Source organism: Megalobrama amblycephala, linkage group LG22, assembly GCF_018812025.1.
Source record: "Megalobrama amblycephala isolate DHTTF-2021 linkage group LG22, ASM1881202v1, whole genome shotgun sequence".
Lineage (NCBI taxonomy): Eukaryota > Metazoa > Chordata > Actinopteri > Cypriniformes > Xenocyprididae > Megalobrama > Megalobrama amblycephala.
Window position 1 is genome coordinate 14,790,005 of NC_063065.1, and position 18,974 is coordinate 14,808,978.

General features: G+C 35.5%; 1 protein-coding gene across 1 annotated transcript in view; it reads left to right on the forward strand.

The window, feature by feature from the left end:
- The window catches only part of vipr2 (vasoactive intestinal peptide receptor 2), a 47,929-nt gene extending 41,751 nt beyond the window's left edge, over nt 1–6,178 (forward strand). Inside the window, exons 9-14 of the mRNA XM_048174804.1 lie at nt 20–89; nt 1,315–1,406; nt 1,908–2,043; nt 2,293–2,334; nt 4,314–4,481; nt 4,575–6,178. Of these exons, the coding sequence (XP_048030761.1) occupies nt 20–89; nt 1,315–1,406; nt 1,908–2,043; nt 2,293–2,334; nt 4,314–4,481; nt 4,575–4,604 (538 nt within the window). The 3' untranslated portion in view covers nt 4,605–6,178. The remainder of the gene's footprint in view (nt 1–19; nt 90–1,314; nt 1,407–1,907; nt 2,044–2,292; nt 2,335–4,313; nt 4,482–4,574) is intronic.
- Nucleotides 6,179–18,974: the final 12,796 nt, after the last annotated feature.

The following is an 18,974-nucleotide window of genomic DNA, read 5'->3' on the forward strand; positions in this document are numbered from 1 at the left end:
TGATGTCTCCTCTTAATAGATGCTGGGAGAGAAATGATGTTCCCATTCCCTGGCGGGTGATCAACTGGCCAATCATGGCATCTGTCATTGTGAGTATAACCTCACACCAGTACTTATAAACACACTGAGACCAGCCTCATACTGTATGCATTATGTCAGGCAGGGAGGGATTCTGCCAGCAAAGCAGACACAGGGATGTGCTGAGTCTCACGGACAGTTTCCATGTCCTGGATGAGACGTGAGCGCAGGCATGTCAGGAAGAGCGAGCAAACACGCTGTTACAAGTGCCTCTCTCAGCACACGTGCCAGAGCTCTCTCTTGGGTCCAATGTGCCATTTCCATTTTGTAAACCTTCACCTGCAAAAGATCAAATGTCTTTGGACAGCATGATGGCTGTGTTTGACAGCTTTGCCCCGAACACATCCAGGTCAAAATGTTCCTCAGCCAGAATGCAATAATAATAAAAAAAAACGTCATATGTTTTTCTGCCAAACATGCTCGGTTCTGGTAATCCACGTATTTAGTCTCTGACAGAGCATTGCTCACCATGCAACCACGTCTCTTTGCTACCCAGAATGCCACTAGTCGATGAACCTTTAGCCAAGATGTTCTGTTTGTTTTGGTTTGGGTTTTTATGGCGGAATTAATTATGAGGAACAGGTGCCCTCTTTTGTTTTTACTATCTGTCTGATGGATTTAAGCAAGATGGAAATTCGGAGATGATCATTTTACATTTGAAGTTGCGTTTGGCCAGACCAAGTCCAAAAACAATTTTTAGTGCTTTCAAGGCATATATTTTATTCATTCGAATGTTTTCTGAGAATCAAACCCATGATATTATTTTTTTGTAGTGTTAGTTTAAAGGCCGGATCAACTCCTTAAAGGGATAGTTCAGCCAAAATTGATAATTCTGTAATCATTTTCTCAAACCTGTATGACTTCTGTGTATATAAGAAGATATTATTGTCCATACAATGAAAGTCAGAACTGGACCCATTTAAGTTTCATTGTATGGATAGAAAATCACTGAGACATTTTTTTTTTAAACAGAAGAAAGAAAGTCATATAGGTTTAGAACGACTTGAGGATGAGTAAATGGTGAACTGTTCCTTTAAGGCAGCAACTGCACATTTTCACGTGTTTCAGTGTGTGCAGTAATCCTGTAATCTGGTTCAAGTCTTACAGAATGTTTTGAGAACTTCTTGTGTCAGATCCAGTGAACAGGATTCAGTGGTAATGTTTAGTCTGGATAATGTCATTGTATAAAAGAGGAATGATATAAAATCTTGTTCTCTTCCTTTCTGTGTTCTACAGATAAACTTTATTCTGTTCATCAGCATCATTCGAATCCTGGTCCAGAAACTGAGGTGTCCTGATGTTGGTGGAAATGATCAGTCTCAGTATAGGTATTGCAAATGGCTGCCAACTAATATTCGATTCTGCAAACATGGCATCAGCCACCATGGTTGAATCACCTTATGTGCTATTCAGGTCATAGCTGAGATCTCCCTTTTAAATTTACCAGGAGTTGCATTCTAGCATGAATCTCTGAAAAATGCATGGCTGCTTTCCATTTTTATCCAAGTCTTCCACTATCTCTTGTGCAGTGCTAAATGTGTTTGCATTGAATGGGGGTGAAATATTTATGTCGTGATTTGTATCAATCTGAGTTTTTGTTATGCGTTTGAGTGCCCTGTCGCTAATGCACGGGAGGCTTTTGTCTATTTGATGGCTCTGCCAGATGCCACTTTTCCCTTTTTTTCTTCTAAAGTTGGGATTTTAGTTTGAAGCTCTCCTTTGTGTGCTTGGAAATAACTGTCCATTTGACAAAAATTGCCATGCTATCATAACAGTAGGGGTCCCTTATCACTCCGTCCAAATCCTGTTACTCCTCTCTCTGTTTTAAGGAGGTTGGCAAAGTCCACGCTTCTCTTGATCCCTCTCTTTGGCGTCAACTATGTTGTTTTCGTTTACATCATAGAAGAAAATGGAGAGATGGAAAACTACAAAATATTCTTTGACCTTGGTCTGGGATCCTTTCAGGTGAGGAGTATGCCTGAGTGTTCACATTAAATTGATCAAAAGTGACAGTAAAGACATTTATAATGTTACAAAAGATTTCTATTCAAAAACATGCAATTCTTTTGAACTTTCTATTCATAATAATAAGAAATGTTTCTTGAGACTGGAAATTCAGCTTACCAATAAAATCTTACCAACCCCAAACTTTTACACAGAATATGATGCTGTATTAATGTTGTACAACATTAACTCTCTATGTTCCTTTCACAGGGCTTGGTGGTTGCGATTTTGTATTGTTTTTTGAATAGCGAGGTCAGTGTGCAATCTTATCGATTTTACAAATAGCACTACACTTTGATATTAGCTTTTTGCTAACATAAGCAAGATATTCTAATAAGCATTAAAATGCACACACACATTATTGGGTTAAATTATCAAATTTTTATTACACTGAACATTTTTAATGCTTAACGCTTTTCAATATTAAACGAAATATTCTTTATTTATAATCAACATTTATATCGCCTTGGATGCGATTTTATTTTTTTCACTGAGCTTGTAGCAATATATTCTAGCTTTTGCCTTTGAATTTGGTCAAAACAAGGTATCTTAAAAGGCAATATGATTAAGTCACAACACCCTTCATTTCAGTGACTATGATGTCTTAAAATGCTACCGCCTCCTCCTCAGGCAGCTCAATAGGTTTTGGAACAGAGCAGGAGTATCCCTTCCTAATTATAGTCAACATGAAACATTCACAACACATAGGCCCGGTTTCACAGACAGGGCTTAGATTAAGCCAGGATTAGGTCTTAGTTCAATCAGGACATTTAAGTAGCTCTTATAAACGTGCCTTAGAAAAAAAAAATTACTGGTGTGCATCTTGAGATAAAACAATGTCACTGACATATTTTTATCACATGTCAGTGCAAGTTGCTTTCAGTTAAAACAGCTCAGTAAAGAATTTTATGGTACGTTTACATGACCACGATGTACTAAAAATGGAAAAGTTTTTTCTTTGCACAGATGACAACGTTATCAAAACTATCATGGATCCGCAAAAATGACTAAAACGCCGTATTACGCATGCCAGACAAGTAGATGGCGGTGTCACTCTGTAAAGAAAGACTACACACCTGCGCACACGCAGTCTTTCACAGAGCACTTGCGCCAAACACGCATGCCTATCCACCTTATTTTATTGCACTTCGATATTCTTCTTGTTATTTCCCTATAGCGGCTAATAAATCGGAAGTCTCACACATTCACAGAAAACACCTTACCTTCGCCTTACGTAATACGCATGTGCTTGCCGTCACCATTTTCACAGATTCGCGTTTTTGCAGTTTACACGAAGATGATAATGGTATCGTTTTCAAAAACTTGCAGTTTGAAACTCGTTTTCAAAAGTTTGCGTTTTCAGGCCACAAAAACGCTGTTGTCGTGTAAATGAAAGGCCAAAACACATAAAAAGTTTTCCATTTCTAGTTGAAAGCTTCAAAAAATCAGCATTCATATGGAAACCGTTTTGAAATTGGACATTGGTTTACCATGGAAACGGTATTTTAAATGTCCTTTTAGCAGGCTCCTCCCCCTAGTGGGCGTTGTCATGTATTCATATTCATACCACTTTATAGTCAAAGCTTATCTAATCTTTACAAAACGCATATTGTCGGAAAGGTCTTTATCTCAAGCTTCCATATTTGGTGTCTGTGTAGTGATATTTGGACAGAAATTAATTCAATCGTTACAGGAGAATGCATTAAAAAATGGAATGTGGGTGACACCCGGTGGCTATTTTTGGTACAGCGCCTAAACAACATCTCATGGGAACTTCAATTTTTGTGAAATCAACTTCAAATTTGGACTACAATTTGGTTAGACATATGGCTTTGACCTTATATCAATTTTAGAATATTTTTATTTTAAAAATATATATATTATATATATAAAAATTAGAACTTTTTTGTACAGTTCATTTGATTTACAGTAAATTTTAACTTCTATATAACTTTTTCATACTTTCATTTTTTGAAGCGCTCAAAAAGGCGGGTGACAGTAAAGGGGTTAAGCCTTGTCTGTGTAACTGGACAATTATGTAATAATAATGTAATAAATGAGGAATAAAGCTGGACACTATATTATCCATCTGGAATTGATTGATTCATGATTCACTGATAAATGAATAACAATAAGTCAAGGAATGTGTATTGTGTATTTATGATTTCATGTTGACTTACCATGCTGTGTATGGCTGTGATAATACTAACTGATTTTATATTTGCCTGCAGGTCCAAAGCGAGCTCAAGAGAAAGTGGCGGAGTTTGCGTTTGAAGCGTTACATCGGTCGCGACTACCGTCTGCACAGTTCATCCATATCCAGGAACGGCACAGAAAACATGGCCCAATTCCATCGGAACTCCAGAGCCCAGTCTTTCCTACAGACCGAGACCACTGTGGTGTGAGACATCCCAAGAACAGAAGCAACGCTATATGAATCATGCTCTTACTTCACTGCCCCTCAGCTAACAACTCGTTTTTTTTCCCCAAAGCTTTACGCTGAAGAGGACGAGGCTTTCTGAAGCATGAGATTGACATGCAGGAGACACGATGAGGATTCAGCACCTCTATCTCGATGTGTTGTCAGTACAATGCAAAATCTCGCTTGCCCACCAAAATAACGTTAAACCAAACCTGAATGAGAGTACTGGTGGCATTAAAAACTAGAATTCAGATCACAATATATATTGCTTTTTTATAAACAGTTTCATAGCATTTGGGGTCAGATTATATAATATTGTTATGTAAATGCTACTTAAGACCCACAGCAATTTTCTTAGATGCCCATGGAGACGCAGCGCCATGCTATCAACACAAAACACAGCCGCCACCCAAGAACATGTCTTGGGTGAATTCAAGAAGTGGGTCACCTCTATACCAAACTCAAATGTGAGGTTTTTATAAAGAGGACATTACTCCTGGAGGCATCCAGATTAGCCTTGGACTTATTTCAGGAGAATACGTCTTTCTTCAGATACTCACGGACACTGAAATAACCTGAAAAGACAGCCGTGCACTCAAATGAAAAGTGTGATTGTAAGAAAAAGCAAAAATCGTTGCTCTGATATTGAACTGTTCTTGTTACGTAATGCCATTTTGTCATTATACGACCCTCTGGGATTTTTTTCTCTTCTTTTATACCTTCTGAAGAAAGCCACAGTATGAAAAAGCATCAACTCTCTCAGATATAAGATTATACCTGTTCCAGGATATGTATATTCTAGCATGTGAATGTAATTCATTTCTTCGTTATTATGCGAGGAGATTCTTATGAATGAAGTTTTGTTGACAAATATGTGGCATAAATATTTAGTTGGCCTCCAAAAAGATCCAGTGATAAACCAAACACGACTCGCTGTTATTACTTCTCGAACTCTTTTATTTCATATCCCACTGATCAGTCGTTTCAGTGGAAGGTGTTTGTGATTATTTTGATTTTGTGTTGCTCTGCCTCACATTGTCCGGGGGGGTTGGGGAATTGTACACTGCAATGAATCCTGCTGCCTGTGCTCTTTTCATTCAACTGAAAAACAGATAATTAATCCAGTAGACAGTTGGACGCAGATTTAGGTCAAGTGAACTGACAAAACACAGCGAGTATGAAAGTGACATTTCTGCGTTCTGCGTTATTGTCGCAAACGGATTCTGGGAACCGCGATCCACGGACCGGACAATGGGTTGGAGAGGAGATCGGATCTCTTACAGCCGGGCCTGAAGAGCGAAAGGTCCCCGGGACACCACGTGCGAGGTTGCGTTCATCTAAAGTGACACAGATGCCGTGGGCAGGGGCATTCAGCATCATTATCAGACTGTCAGAGGGAGAAGAAAAGATGGAGCTTTAATTAGAGCTGGCAGAAAGGAATTGTGTGTTGTATAAATGAAATATTGAAGGAGGGTTTCCGGGTTTATTGTGGTGGACGGTCTGTGTCTGTGAAGAATCTGGTGTGTTTGACATGATGTATAAACTTTCATGATGTAAATAACATTGTGCACTTCTCTTTTATTATATTTAACCGCTGAAACTTACATTTTTGCTGAATGTTTCTTGTAAACCGTATTGAGATTTTTCATTAAATGTGAACGTTTTTAAACCGTTTTCAGTCATTTTGATTGGTATTGATTCTTTTTTTTTTTTAATCACTATTTAGCTGATTTAATTTGAAATTAATTTTCACCACTTATTCTAACTCTACCAGCAATTCATACTGCGGTAATTGAAATCTATTTAATATGCCAAAATAATTTGGAAGTGCAATGTAGATGTGGTAGATAAGGTTGTTTTTATGATCCTGGTCTGTGAATGGAACAATAAATGAGATGCTAAAAAAGGAGCAGTGAAATACGATTACACTTCTCCCTTGCCGATCAACAAATCAGCTTCACCATCAACACAGATTATATCACACACAGATGATGTTGTTTTGACTCATTTCCTGTTCTATTGCTGTCTGTTGTCTTATCATCTTCCTGTACCCTCAAAAAGCAGTGAACATGCTCCTTGGAGACAGAGAAAAAGTAACAGTGAATAACAACTCATTTTCAGACCGCTGACCTCCGCATCCACAAAGCACTGTTTTTTCTGCAGTTAAGTTTAGATGTGCCATCAACTCTGTAACAACAATTGAACTGACAGAATGTCACAAATGAAATTTCACGGTAATTCACGCAGCCTGATTATGGAGTTTCGCAGCTTTCAGTGTAACAGTTTGGGCCAGCTTTCATGGACGTGATGGTGTCCAGTAGGGAATAAAGGATGGCACACTGCCATGGCAGAGATGTTTCAGTCCTCTTGCCCCATGCTCATTAGCAGCGTTTGTAAGCAATTTCCTGCAATTAACTAATGATTTTTTTGCCCAATCGAACCAGTGATATTTTCAGTGTAGGGCAGTAATGCGTTACTATTAAGACATTACAGTAATCAGTGTTGGGGGTAACGCATTACAAGTAACTTGAGATATGTAATCAGATTACTTTTCCAAGTTACTAGTAAAGTAATGCATTACTTTTCAAATTTACAAAATATGAGTTACTTTTTCAAATAAGTAACACAAGTTACTTTGTTTTCCCATTTGACTGACAGCTCTGTTGTCTCAATGTTGAAAAAAATCATAAGTGCAAATGATGATGTAAAAATTATGGTTATTGTAGTTCTGGACTAAATGTGAGCATGCATTTACTAATCCCACTTGCACAAAAAAAAAAAAAGATTCAGTGTTCCTCAAAATGAATAAAATCTGTGAAATGATCTATGGTCTTTGGTAAAATCAGTGTCCTATTCTTCTGTTTGTTTGAACTGCTCCCTCTACTGTACATGCGTGAATGTGCATTTCCTTCAGCCTGAAGCTTATTATTTCAATTTTGGTGTGAAAGGGTCTTACGTTTACTTTTTTGTTATATAAAAAAACAAGCCCAATTAGGTGAAAGTAACATAACGCATTACTTTTCTTAAAAAGTAACTAAGTAACGCAATTAGTTACTTTTTAAGGGAGAAGCGCAATATAAGGCATTACTTTTCAAAGTAATTTCCCCAACACTTACAGTAGTAATATTACTTTTTGAAGTAACTATAGTGTAACTAATTGCTAACAATATTACAGTTACCATTCATTAAAATAGCTCATTACTTACTTTTCTTGCCTTAACCCCTAGTGATTTGAAATCCAACAATCAAAACATTTCACGACATATGACCTTACATGAATTCTATATCCATCATGCAATATAATCTGTGTAGCATCTGGGAAACAGGTGAATTATAGCTACAATTAGCATTAAGCTACACATGAACGTTTCTGGATTAATGCTACACTTTTACTCAAAACTCACTGTAAACCACCATTGTGTTTGTAATAACTTACGATTGCGATCTAATGTGGATTTTGTTCATATGATGAGAGAAATATATAGTTTGTAGCATTTTAGAATAAGCTAATCGCTACACCTTCTCATGTAAACATTCTTTATTCTTATAAAAATAGCCCAAATCACATGCAAATCATATGCTGTCATAATCATAATTACCTTTTTTTACTCTGTATATATATATATATATATATATATATATATATATATATATATGTTCAGTTTTGTTTATGCTTTGTAATTTTTTTTATATTTCTGTTTAGGCAAATACAACATACATTTTCTTCATAAAGTGTGAAATAAGCCAGTTGAGAGCCACAATTTGTAAATGTTGTACTAATGTATTGTTTTATGACATATAGGCTGTTATTTTTATGAGAAAATATCTCATTCTAACAAGAAAAATGTGTCATTTTAATGACATTTGTTATTATGAGAAAATGCCATTTCAATGAGAAAAATGTCATAACGACATATTATGAAAAAAATAGATGTAGTTTTAACCTACATATCTCGTTATTACGAGAAAATATGTTGTTTTAACGACATAAAATCTTGTTATTACAACCCAGATAGCACACGCACATCTGTTAAAGATCACTTCATCTGGAAAGCATCTGCTGTTAACAAACATCTGATAGACGTCTTTAAGATGTCAGTTTTACATACATTCTAAATCATAAACGTCTTAAAGACATTTTCTAAACATCTATTTGACATCTGAAAGGAAACAACCTATTGCAGACGTATTGCAGATGAGCAAACCAGATCAAGGTCAAGGTCTTTATTTTTGTCATTGCATATTTAATACAATGGAATTCATTTTGGAGCAATCCAGTATGCAGCACAATAAAAATAGATTTATATATTTAAGAACAGATAAATAAATACACACAGTTAAAATGAATTATTGCCCTGATAGATGCCCAAATAGATAAATAACTAAGAATACACACAATTAAAAAGTTATTGCCCAGATAAATAAATAAATAAAAGTACACACAATCAAAAATAATTATTGCCCAGGAGTCCCAATTATTGCACACAGTCCGATTGGATATAGTCTGCTTACTATTATGTGTGCATATAGTGCATTATGCATAAAGTGTATTGCATATTGTGTCTGGGATTACTCTCTAACTCTCAAACACTCTAAAAAAATATGCCTTCCAGATGTAAACATACACATCAAACAGACGTCTCTGAGATGTATGTGTGCTATTAGGGGACATAATTGAGTGGGAAATATAATATGTTTGTGGCAGCAATGCACCATCATAGTATTCTTGTGTCACAGCTTTAAGAAAATAATCAAATTAAAAGTTATTTACCCACATTAGACAACCTCAAATGCTTCCGAATTAACACCTGTGCCCTATCCCTTCACCCAAAAAATCTCCAGATGCTTCACTTTGGCAATGATCCATCATGATTCGTCTTGACTTATCAGTGCTGTTGACCTCTGTGCCTCAGCTAAATCATTTGACATGGGTATTAGGCGAAATGACACGCATCCAATCCTGTGACAAGAGCTGAGTTGTCAGCCTGTGGATGTGGCAACCACTGAGTGGCTACAGTTAGAACAGTGTGCTCAAAAACCAGTGAAGTGGAAACCTCCACACACTATACTCTTGGGAACTGCGAATCTGCTTTCAGAATCCTTGCTTCGGATGGAAATAGACAGGCATTTCAAATGTACACCGTCCAAATCGCTGACTGGTATCTATATCTGGTTGGCATAAGCTTTAGAGGGATAGAAATGGCCTTTTGGGATGCTATGACCGGTCATTGACCCCTGTTCACACATACAATGTCTGGGAGTCTTTGAAAACATGTTGTCCATTAGGAACAGCTGTACTTTTGCGTTTGCCCCCTGCTTCTCAATGTCGCCACACAGCGAGAAGTTCCTTCTTTTCATCAGTCAGAACGGTGCTGCTGTCCTGTTCTCCTCTGGAGCTCAGGCTGGCCTCGTCGATATCTCCTGCTGTAAGCAGAAACCTCTCACTGAGAAACTGTTCTTTTCTGAGTGGACGTACGTGCCCAGGTGAGTCAAGAGTTTATAAGCTGATATAGATGCTCTAAAAAAAGCCAAATCAACAAACATTTTCACTAACTACATACTGTTTTTAATTAGAGATGGCTTTTGTTTAACATTACATTACAGGTGCTGGTCATATAATTAGAATATCATCAAAAAGTTGATTTATTTCACTAATTCCATTCAAAAAGTGAAACTTGTATATTATATTCATTCAGAGACTGATATATTTCAAATGTTTATTTCTTGTAATTTTGATGATTATAACTGACAACTAAGGAAAATCCCAAATTCAGTATCTCAGAAAATTAGAATATTGTGAAAAGGTTCAATATTGAAGGCACCTGGTGCCACACTCTAATCAGCTAATTAACTCAAAACACCTGCAAAGGCCTTTAAATGGTCTCTCAGTCTAGTTCTGTAGGCTACACAATCATGGGGAAGACTGCTGACTAGACAGTTGTCCAAAAGACAACCATTGACACCTTGCACAAGGAGGGCAAGACACAAAAGGTCATTGAAAAAGAGGCTGGCTGTTCACAGAGCTCTGTGTCCAAGCACATTAATAGAGAGGCAAAGGGAAGGAAAAGATGTGGTAGAAAAAAGTGTACAAGCAATAGGGATAACCGCACCCTGGAGAGGATTGTGAAACAAAACCCATTCAAAACTGTGGGGGAGATTCACAAAGAGTGGACTGCAGCTGGAGTCAGTGCTTCAAGAACCACTACGCACAGACGTATGCAAGACATGGGTTTCAGCTGTCGCATTCCTTGTGTCAAGCCACTGTCAAGCCAACAACAGACAGCGTATCAAAGACAAAAAGGTCTGGACTGCTGCTGAGTGGTCCAAAGTTATGTTCTCTGATGAAAGTAAATTTTGCATTTCCTTTGGAAATCAGGGTCCCAGAGTCTGGAGGAAGAGAGGAGAGGCACACAATCCACGTTGCTTGAGGTCCAGTGTAAAGTTTCCACAGTCAGTGCTGGTTTGGGGTGTCATGTCATCTGCTGGTGCTGGTCCACTGTGTTTTCTGAGGTCCAAGGTCAACGCAGCCATATACCAGGAAGTTTTAGAGCACTTCATGCTTCCTGCTGCTGACCAACTTTATGGAGATGCAGATTTCATTTTCCAACAGGACTTGGCACCTGCACACAGTGCCAAAGCTTCCAGTACCTGGTTTAAGGACCATGGTATCCCTGATCTTAATTGGCCAGCAAACTCGCCTGACCTTAACCCCATAGAAAATCTATGGGGTATTGTGAAGAGGAAGATGCTGAGATACTGAATTTGGGATTTTCCTTAGTTGTCAGTTATAATCATCAAAATTAAAAGAAATAAACATTTGAAATATATCAGTCTGTGTGTAATGAATGAATATAATATACAAGTTTCACTTGTATATTAATTAGTGAAATAAATCAACTTTTTGATGATATTCTAATTATATGACCAGCACCTGTACAGTACATTATAGTATCAGATGGTAATACTATGGTACCTTGATATACCATGGTACAGAAAGATTACAATATTACTATACTATGTTTTTACATACGTACTCAGAGGTACTTTAAAGAATACTATGGTATTACCATGGTAAATGTCTAAAATTGTGGTATTAGCTTGGGACATATAAAAAAACATGCCATTATCTTGATACTGTCACGCTGTTGATATAAAAATGCAGGAAAAGTTTAATAAATGACATAGAAAACACTAAGAACAATGATAGGAAGGAAATGAAGGAAGGAAACCACAAATAACACCTACAACGACCAACCGCACACAGATACATTCACAAAACTACAGTATTAACATGGTAAATTATCAAAAACATGGCATTATCTTGATTCATATATTAAAAAAACATGGTATTACCATAGTACACGTCAGTACATATACAAAAACATACCATTGCAACATATTTACAAAATAAAAAAGGGGAAAAAAAAGAACAGATAAACAAAAAACATGGTTTTACTACGGTACCAAGTCCAAAAACATAATATTACTTTGGTACATGTCAAAAAAACATAGCAGTACATTGACTGATACCTTTCTTTTTTTTTCTTATTTAAGAAATGTCTTGTCTTGATTCACATCTAAAAACTAATACATGATATATCACCACAAATGTGGTATCACCTTGGTACATATTTAAAAAAATTGCATTATAAAAAAGCATGGTTTTACCTTAATACCAAGTCCAATAATAATAATAATAATAATAATAATATCACCTGTCCATGTCACAAAAAAAGTGCAATTCATTACCATGTTTTGGACATATACCAAGGTAGTGTTTTTTGGACTTGGTACTATAGTAATACCCCAAGTCCACTATGGTAATACTATACTTTTTGAATATGAATCAAGATGATGCCATGTTTACTGGACATTTGCCATGTGAATACTGTTGTTTTTGGATATGCATCAAGATAAAGCCGTGTTTTAGATGCCTTTGGAGGGAGAAATATCAGATCAACAACAGGTGATGTTGAATTTATGAACGTGTGTGATGTTTGTGGCACTGCTACAGTGAGGTGATGGAGTCAATCATTTCCACTGGCTCAGATGGACAGTGTAGCGTTTAAGCCAGACAGGCAGCAGATGGAGGGTTTATACACCTTGAATAATGAATTTTCTGACCAGGAAAAAAGAATGCTCTGAGCTCCGTCTCCAGGGACAGGTTCAAAATATCCATGAGGTAGAGAGTAAATGGGCTGTTGATGTTACTTAAATGATTAACTCTATACACTCTTAGCCCGGATTTTATATTTACTTAAAAATATAATTACAATATACTTAAAATATTTAAGTTTGGTTGCATTACTGATAAAATAAAAGTATATTCTACTAATTTGTGGGTGTATTTGAATGTGTTAATAAATGTAAGTTAAATGCACTTAAATTATTAAGTTTTTCTCCTGGCCACGCCTCCTTCACACTGGTTTGCAGCAGGTAATGATGCCATTTTGTCGTGGTGTGTGTGAATTCAAGGAGCTGTTGATGAGCAGTTGGAACATTTGTTTTGGCTGTTCTACAGACTTTTTTTCCTAACATTTACCTTTTTATAGTTTTTCACCAAAGGAGAAAATCACAATTTTTAAGTTACCATCATCGAGGGTCAGAGTTTGTTTTAGTTGAGGTCTTGACCCTTGACTTTCTAATATTAGATTTTGTTTGGGCAGTTTTAACTGCATTAAAACCAACCAGACAAGCAAAGTTAAAAGATGATCAGGTGATGTTGGTTATGTTTTCACATAATCATTATTTGATCTGAATCACTGAACTCATTTAGAGCCCAATCTCTGAGTTAGATTTACATTATTGATTACAGCAGCATTGTGATTCTACAGCGGAGGATCAACTTCTACAATACATTTTTTTTTTTTTTAAAGTTGTCCTTATCACAAAAAAAATATATATATATATTTTAGGCACACACAGACATCAAGAATCAGCCTGTGAATCTCAACGACGGTGACAAGCAACATGTTCTGATAAACAGATCAACTCTGAACATTAGAAAACAAGCTACTAAAAAGTCACAGAAAAACAGCAAAATTTAAATAGTGAGAATAAAGAAAATTACTAAGACAATTCAGCTCATAATTTATTCATGCAGCAATGCATGATGGGAGGCATGGATGAATTTTGATTGGTGGCAAGTTAACTTGCTTAGTACATTGAACTTAAATATACTAGTTGTAATAATTACAAAGTAATTAATTTTACAAAACATTTTAAGTTAAATGAACTCGAATTATTAAGTTCACATTACTTATTCATTACTTAATTTTTTTAGGGCAACCAGTTTCCTCAAATTTTTTAAGTAAATTCAACTTATCCGGGCTAACAGTGTAGTAACACAACACAAGTTAGGACACACATGATTCTGGAGCAATTTATTAGATAGATTGTTCTAAAAAAAAATTGAGAGTGCAAAAATCTGGAGTCCAAAACTGTGCCATATTAATTCAGTCTTATTGACAAATAAAACAACATTTTAACATATTAATAACACAACAAATGACACGTTTGATTTTCTTTCTACCACATTGTTCTTTGCATTACTTGAGAAGTTTGAGTAGGCAGTTGTCTGTAAATGGATCACAACAGCAGATGGAACAGAACTCAATCCAAAGATACCATAGTACGCTTTTGTGTGTGGTCCTGATAAACCTTAGGTTCTGGGGACCAAACAGCTTATAAATCGTACTAAATTATATTTTTTGGCCAATTTCAAAACACTGCTTCAGGAAGCTTCGGAGCGTTATGAATCAGTGTGTCGAATCATCAGTTCAGAGTGCCAAAGTCATGTGATTTCAGCAGTTTGGCGGTTTGACACGTGATCTGAATCATGATTCGACACAAAAGATTCATAACGCTCTGAAGCTTCATGAAGCAGTGTTTTGAAATCGGCCATCACTATATAAGTCGTTATTTTGTTTTTTTTGGCGCACCAAAAATATTCTTGTCGCTTTATAATATTAATATTGAACCACTGAACTCACGTGAACTGATTTAAATATATTTTTAGTACATTAATGGATCTTGAGAGAGGAAATGTCTTTGCTGGCTATGAAGGCCTCACTAAGCCATCGGATTTCAACAAAAATATCTTAATTTGTGTTCTGAAGATTAACGAAGGTCTCACGGGTGTGGAACAGCATGAGGATGAGTAATAAATGACAGAATTTTCATTTTTGGGTGAACTAACCCTTTAAACTTTTCATTTGAAACTAAAGAAGCATTCTCCCCTCAAAGGCTCTCTTGGTGTATGACCTATTTCTCTGTTCTCTGTCTCCCTCTATTGGCTATTACAGCATATGTATAGTAATGGAAACATGCTTCTTGCATTGCTTTTAGACAAAAAATATGAAATATAATTATAAAGTATGCACTTTTGAAAGCTGTACTTGTACTTATTACTTGAAGAAACTTGTTAGCAACAATTCCTCTTTTCCAGTAGAGGGCAGACAGATCCTGCAGTAGGCTATATAGAAAGAGACGCAGAGTAAACATAACTAGATGTTTTTATATTTAAAAAAAAAAAAGAGTTGAGTTGACACTGGAAAGTAGGGGGGGAAAAACAGGAGAGAGGAGACAATTAAGAACAAATTAAGAATATGACACAATAAATTAAATAGTACACCTCATTTTATAGGGAAACATCCAGCTGGATTTTGTGAATATTGTCAAATACCAGAGACTGCACAACACGTGCTTGTTATTTGCAGGAAATATGAAATACATAGGATGGACATGATAACAGACATGGAAAGAATAGGGTTAACAGGATGAAAAGGCCTTCTTGATCAGCTTTCTAATAAAAACAATGACGAGAATATGATTAACTCCAGAAGATGGCAGTAGTGCAAAATCAAGGACGCAAGCTGCTGTTAAAATCCAAAGACGAACCATAACTTTTTTTTTTAATTTTTTTTATTTTTTATTGACATATAAAGACAAATATTACAGTTCAAAGAATTTAACAACAATAGAATTATAAGCAAACACGAAAACAGTAAGGAAACAAACGAATAAATAAATAAATATATGAACAATGGAGAAAACAAACAAACAAACAAAAACAAACAAACAAACAAACAAACAAACAAAAAAAACCTATGAACCAGAGGTAATATAACTTAAATTATACTGAAAAAAAGAAGAGAAGGGACTTTAGGACTTTGACATTGCTGGAAGAGGAAATAGTGCCCAAATAATATTTCAAATCTTGACAAAAAACGTTTTAATTTAGAAGTTGAGAAACCAAAAGAATATTATTAGTAAACCAATCTGGAAAAAAAGAGTTTTATTTTTATATCGGATATCATGGTTATTCCAAATAAAATACCTGTGGGGACTAAAATTATGTTTGTAAATTAAATGCCAAGCCAAAAGCATCTGTTTATGGAAATTTGATAATTTGATGGGCAATTTAGAAATATTGTAGTTACATACTAAGAGAAAGGGAAGACCACCGACTTTAGAAAAGATATAGTTAGGAATAGTGTTCCATATGGAATCAGAATCAGTAAGAAATTGCCTCAACCAGAAGAACCATAACTAGAAGGTGTAGAGAGTTTGCCTTGGGTGCTCAGCTGAGATGCATGTGAATCAAGATTTGTTTATTTGTTTATTATTTAGATCCCCATTAGCTACTCCATTAAGCAGTAGCTATTCTTCCTGGGGTCTTAACAATTTTTACCAAAATATTAACATCAAAGCAGTACAACGAGGACAAATACAGAAGTGCACACAACATCTTCTCAATTGTATAAATCACACACACACACACACACACACACACACACACACACACACACACACACACACACACACACACACACACACAGCATAACACATATACACTAAACATAACAACATAACAATGATAACATAAGCTCTTCCAAATACAAAATATTACCACTCTCATAGTATAATATTAGTATAAAAATCACATTTCAATTGCCATACAGTAGCTCATTATGCAGTCATTATTTATTACATAATTACAATTACTCCAAAGTAAATAAATACACTCTCGGTCTTTTGGAAAAACTAACATTGTGACTCTCTGAAACCAAAAAACAACGGGAGCGAGTTCCATGCCACCATTGCTCTAAAACACGATGTTCTTTGCAGTTGATTTGTTCGACAGACAGGTAACAAGAAACGCCCTTCACTTGATTGACGAGTGGAATGAGTATGAACGTCACTGAAGAAGGTCAATCTATTATAAATAATTTCAGATGCTTTTGTAATAATTATATTTTTTAAGAATTTAATAAGAGAATAATTAATTCTGCTCCTTACATGAAGCCATGCTAACTGATTGTGCATGTCCCTAATACTTGTTCTAAAAGAACAGTTTAGGACAAGCCGAGAAGCTTTATTTTGTGCAATCTGTAATCTGTTTACATTATTCTCTGTAGTTGAAGCCCAAATGATGGAACAATAGTTCAGATGACACAAAACTACTGATTCCACCAGAGTTTTCCATATGCGAATCGGTATGCATTTCCTGCAATGGCCTACAGCCATACTCCTGCCCGTTTTATTCAATATTAATTTTATCTGAGCGTTCCAGGTCAACCTGCTGTCCACAATCACGCTGAGCAATTTGGCCTCAGCCACTTGTTCAATGATCAAACCACCAACTGACAAGTTCAGAGCAGGGGAATCTTTTAAAAGATGATTAGATCCCAACATCATACATTTACTCTTTGCAACATTAATAATTAACTTATTTTCTATGATCCAATTTTCAATTAATTTTAGTTCATTGTTTAATACATTATTAAGTCTGGTAGAATCATAATCAGACACAAAAATAGTCAAGTCATCTGCATATAGGGCAATAGTGGCACACCCCAAAACAAAAGACAGATCATTAATGAAAATAGAAAATAACAGTGGTCCGAGGCAACTCCCTTGAGGCACTCCACAACGCAGAACCTTTGTCTCGGAATAACTACCATTAAACAGTACATTAAACTCCCTATTAGTAAGATAGCTATAAATCCATTTGACTGCACACTTTTCAAATCCATAACAACTTAATTTTTTCAATAATAGATCATAATCAATTAAATCAAAAGCTGCACTCAGATCTAACATTACAGTACCAACTAATTTTCTATCGTCAATTTCATGCAACCAATCATCCGTCATCTGAACTAAGGCTGTCATTGTAGAGTGCCCTTTCTTATATGCATGTTGATAAAGTGAATTTAACCCATTTTTTAGAGAAATACAAATTAATTTGATCATAGACTATTTTCTCCGTAATCTTACTCAAAATTGGCAGGATACTTATAGGTCTGCTATTTTCGCAGAGAAATGTTCCCTTTTGTTTTTAGGAAGAAGCACAATTTTAGCTTTTTTCCAGTTAGCAGGAAAAACACATTTTTCTAAACTTAAATTAATAATATAACATATAGTAATCACATCAGCAACCATCTTTAATAGCTTGACATCCAGTTCATCAACACCAGAAGGTTTATCTTTCATTAACTTTAATATGTTTTCTACTATAGTAAGACTTACTCTGTCGAATTTAAATGTACATGATTTATTAAGCATGATTGTATCTTTAATTGTCTTTAAAGATAAATCAGGGTATTCCTGTGAAATCATATCTTTTTGTAAATTCTGGACTTTCTTTGTAAAGTAATCTCCTAAATAATTAGCTATATCAGCAGGTTTAGTCAAAAAAGTATCACCTACATCTAAAAATGTTGGTACAGATTTATCTCTCCGCCCTGTTAATTGGTTTAATGTATTCCATAATTTATTCCTGTTTGATTGTAGTTCCTCAAATTTATGTTCATAATAGTTCTTCTTTTATGTTCTGTTTAACTTTGCAACAAAATTTCTTAATTGCTTGTACCTTTCCCACAATCCATTATCCCCTGATAAGCTTGCCTCTAACTTTAATTTATCACTTTTCCTCATATATTCTTTAAGTTCAGCATCTAGCATGGAGAAGCAATATTTCTTACTGTCATTCGTCTTAATGGGGCATGTTTGTCAACAATTGGCATTAATAAATTTGTAAAAACCTCCAAAGCTAAATCTGGATCTACCTCTTTTAAGACTTGTGACCACTCAATATTTCTAATATCAGCACAATAACTAGCCTCATTGAAGTTTTTAAAAATCTGTTTGATTATTATCTTCTGACCAGGTTTGAGAATTTTGCCTTTTCTGTTAATTGCGATTAAATTATGATCACTACAGCCAACACAAATTGAGATTGCTTTTGAACACAAATCTGTAGCATTAGTAAAAAGTAAATCTATGCATGTTTCTGTTTTTGTCCCATCAGCATTATAAAAAATTCTTGTTGGCTTTGTGACCAGTTGTGACCGAGAGACTGAAAGCATATACATTGTAAATCAAACTTCAGAAACAGACTTAAATATGTCTAAGTTATAAGTTATATAACTAAGTTACATGCACAAAGTCACAAAGTTACATGTAA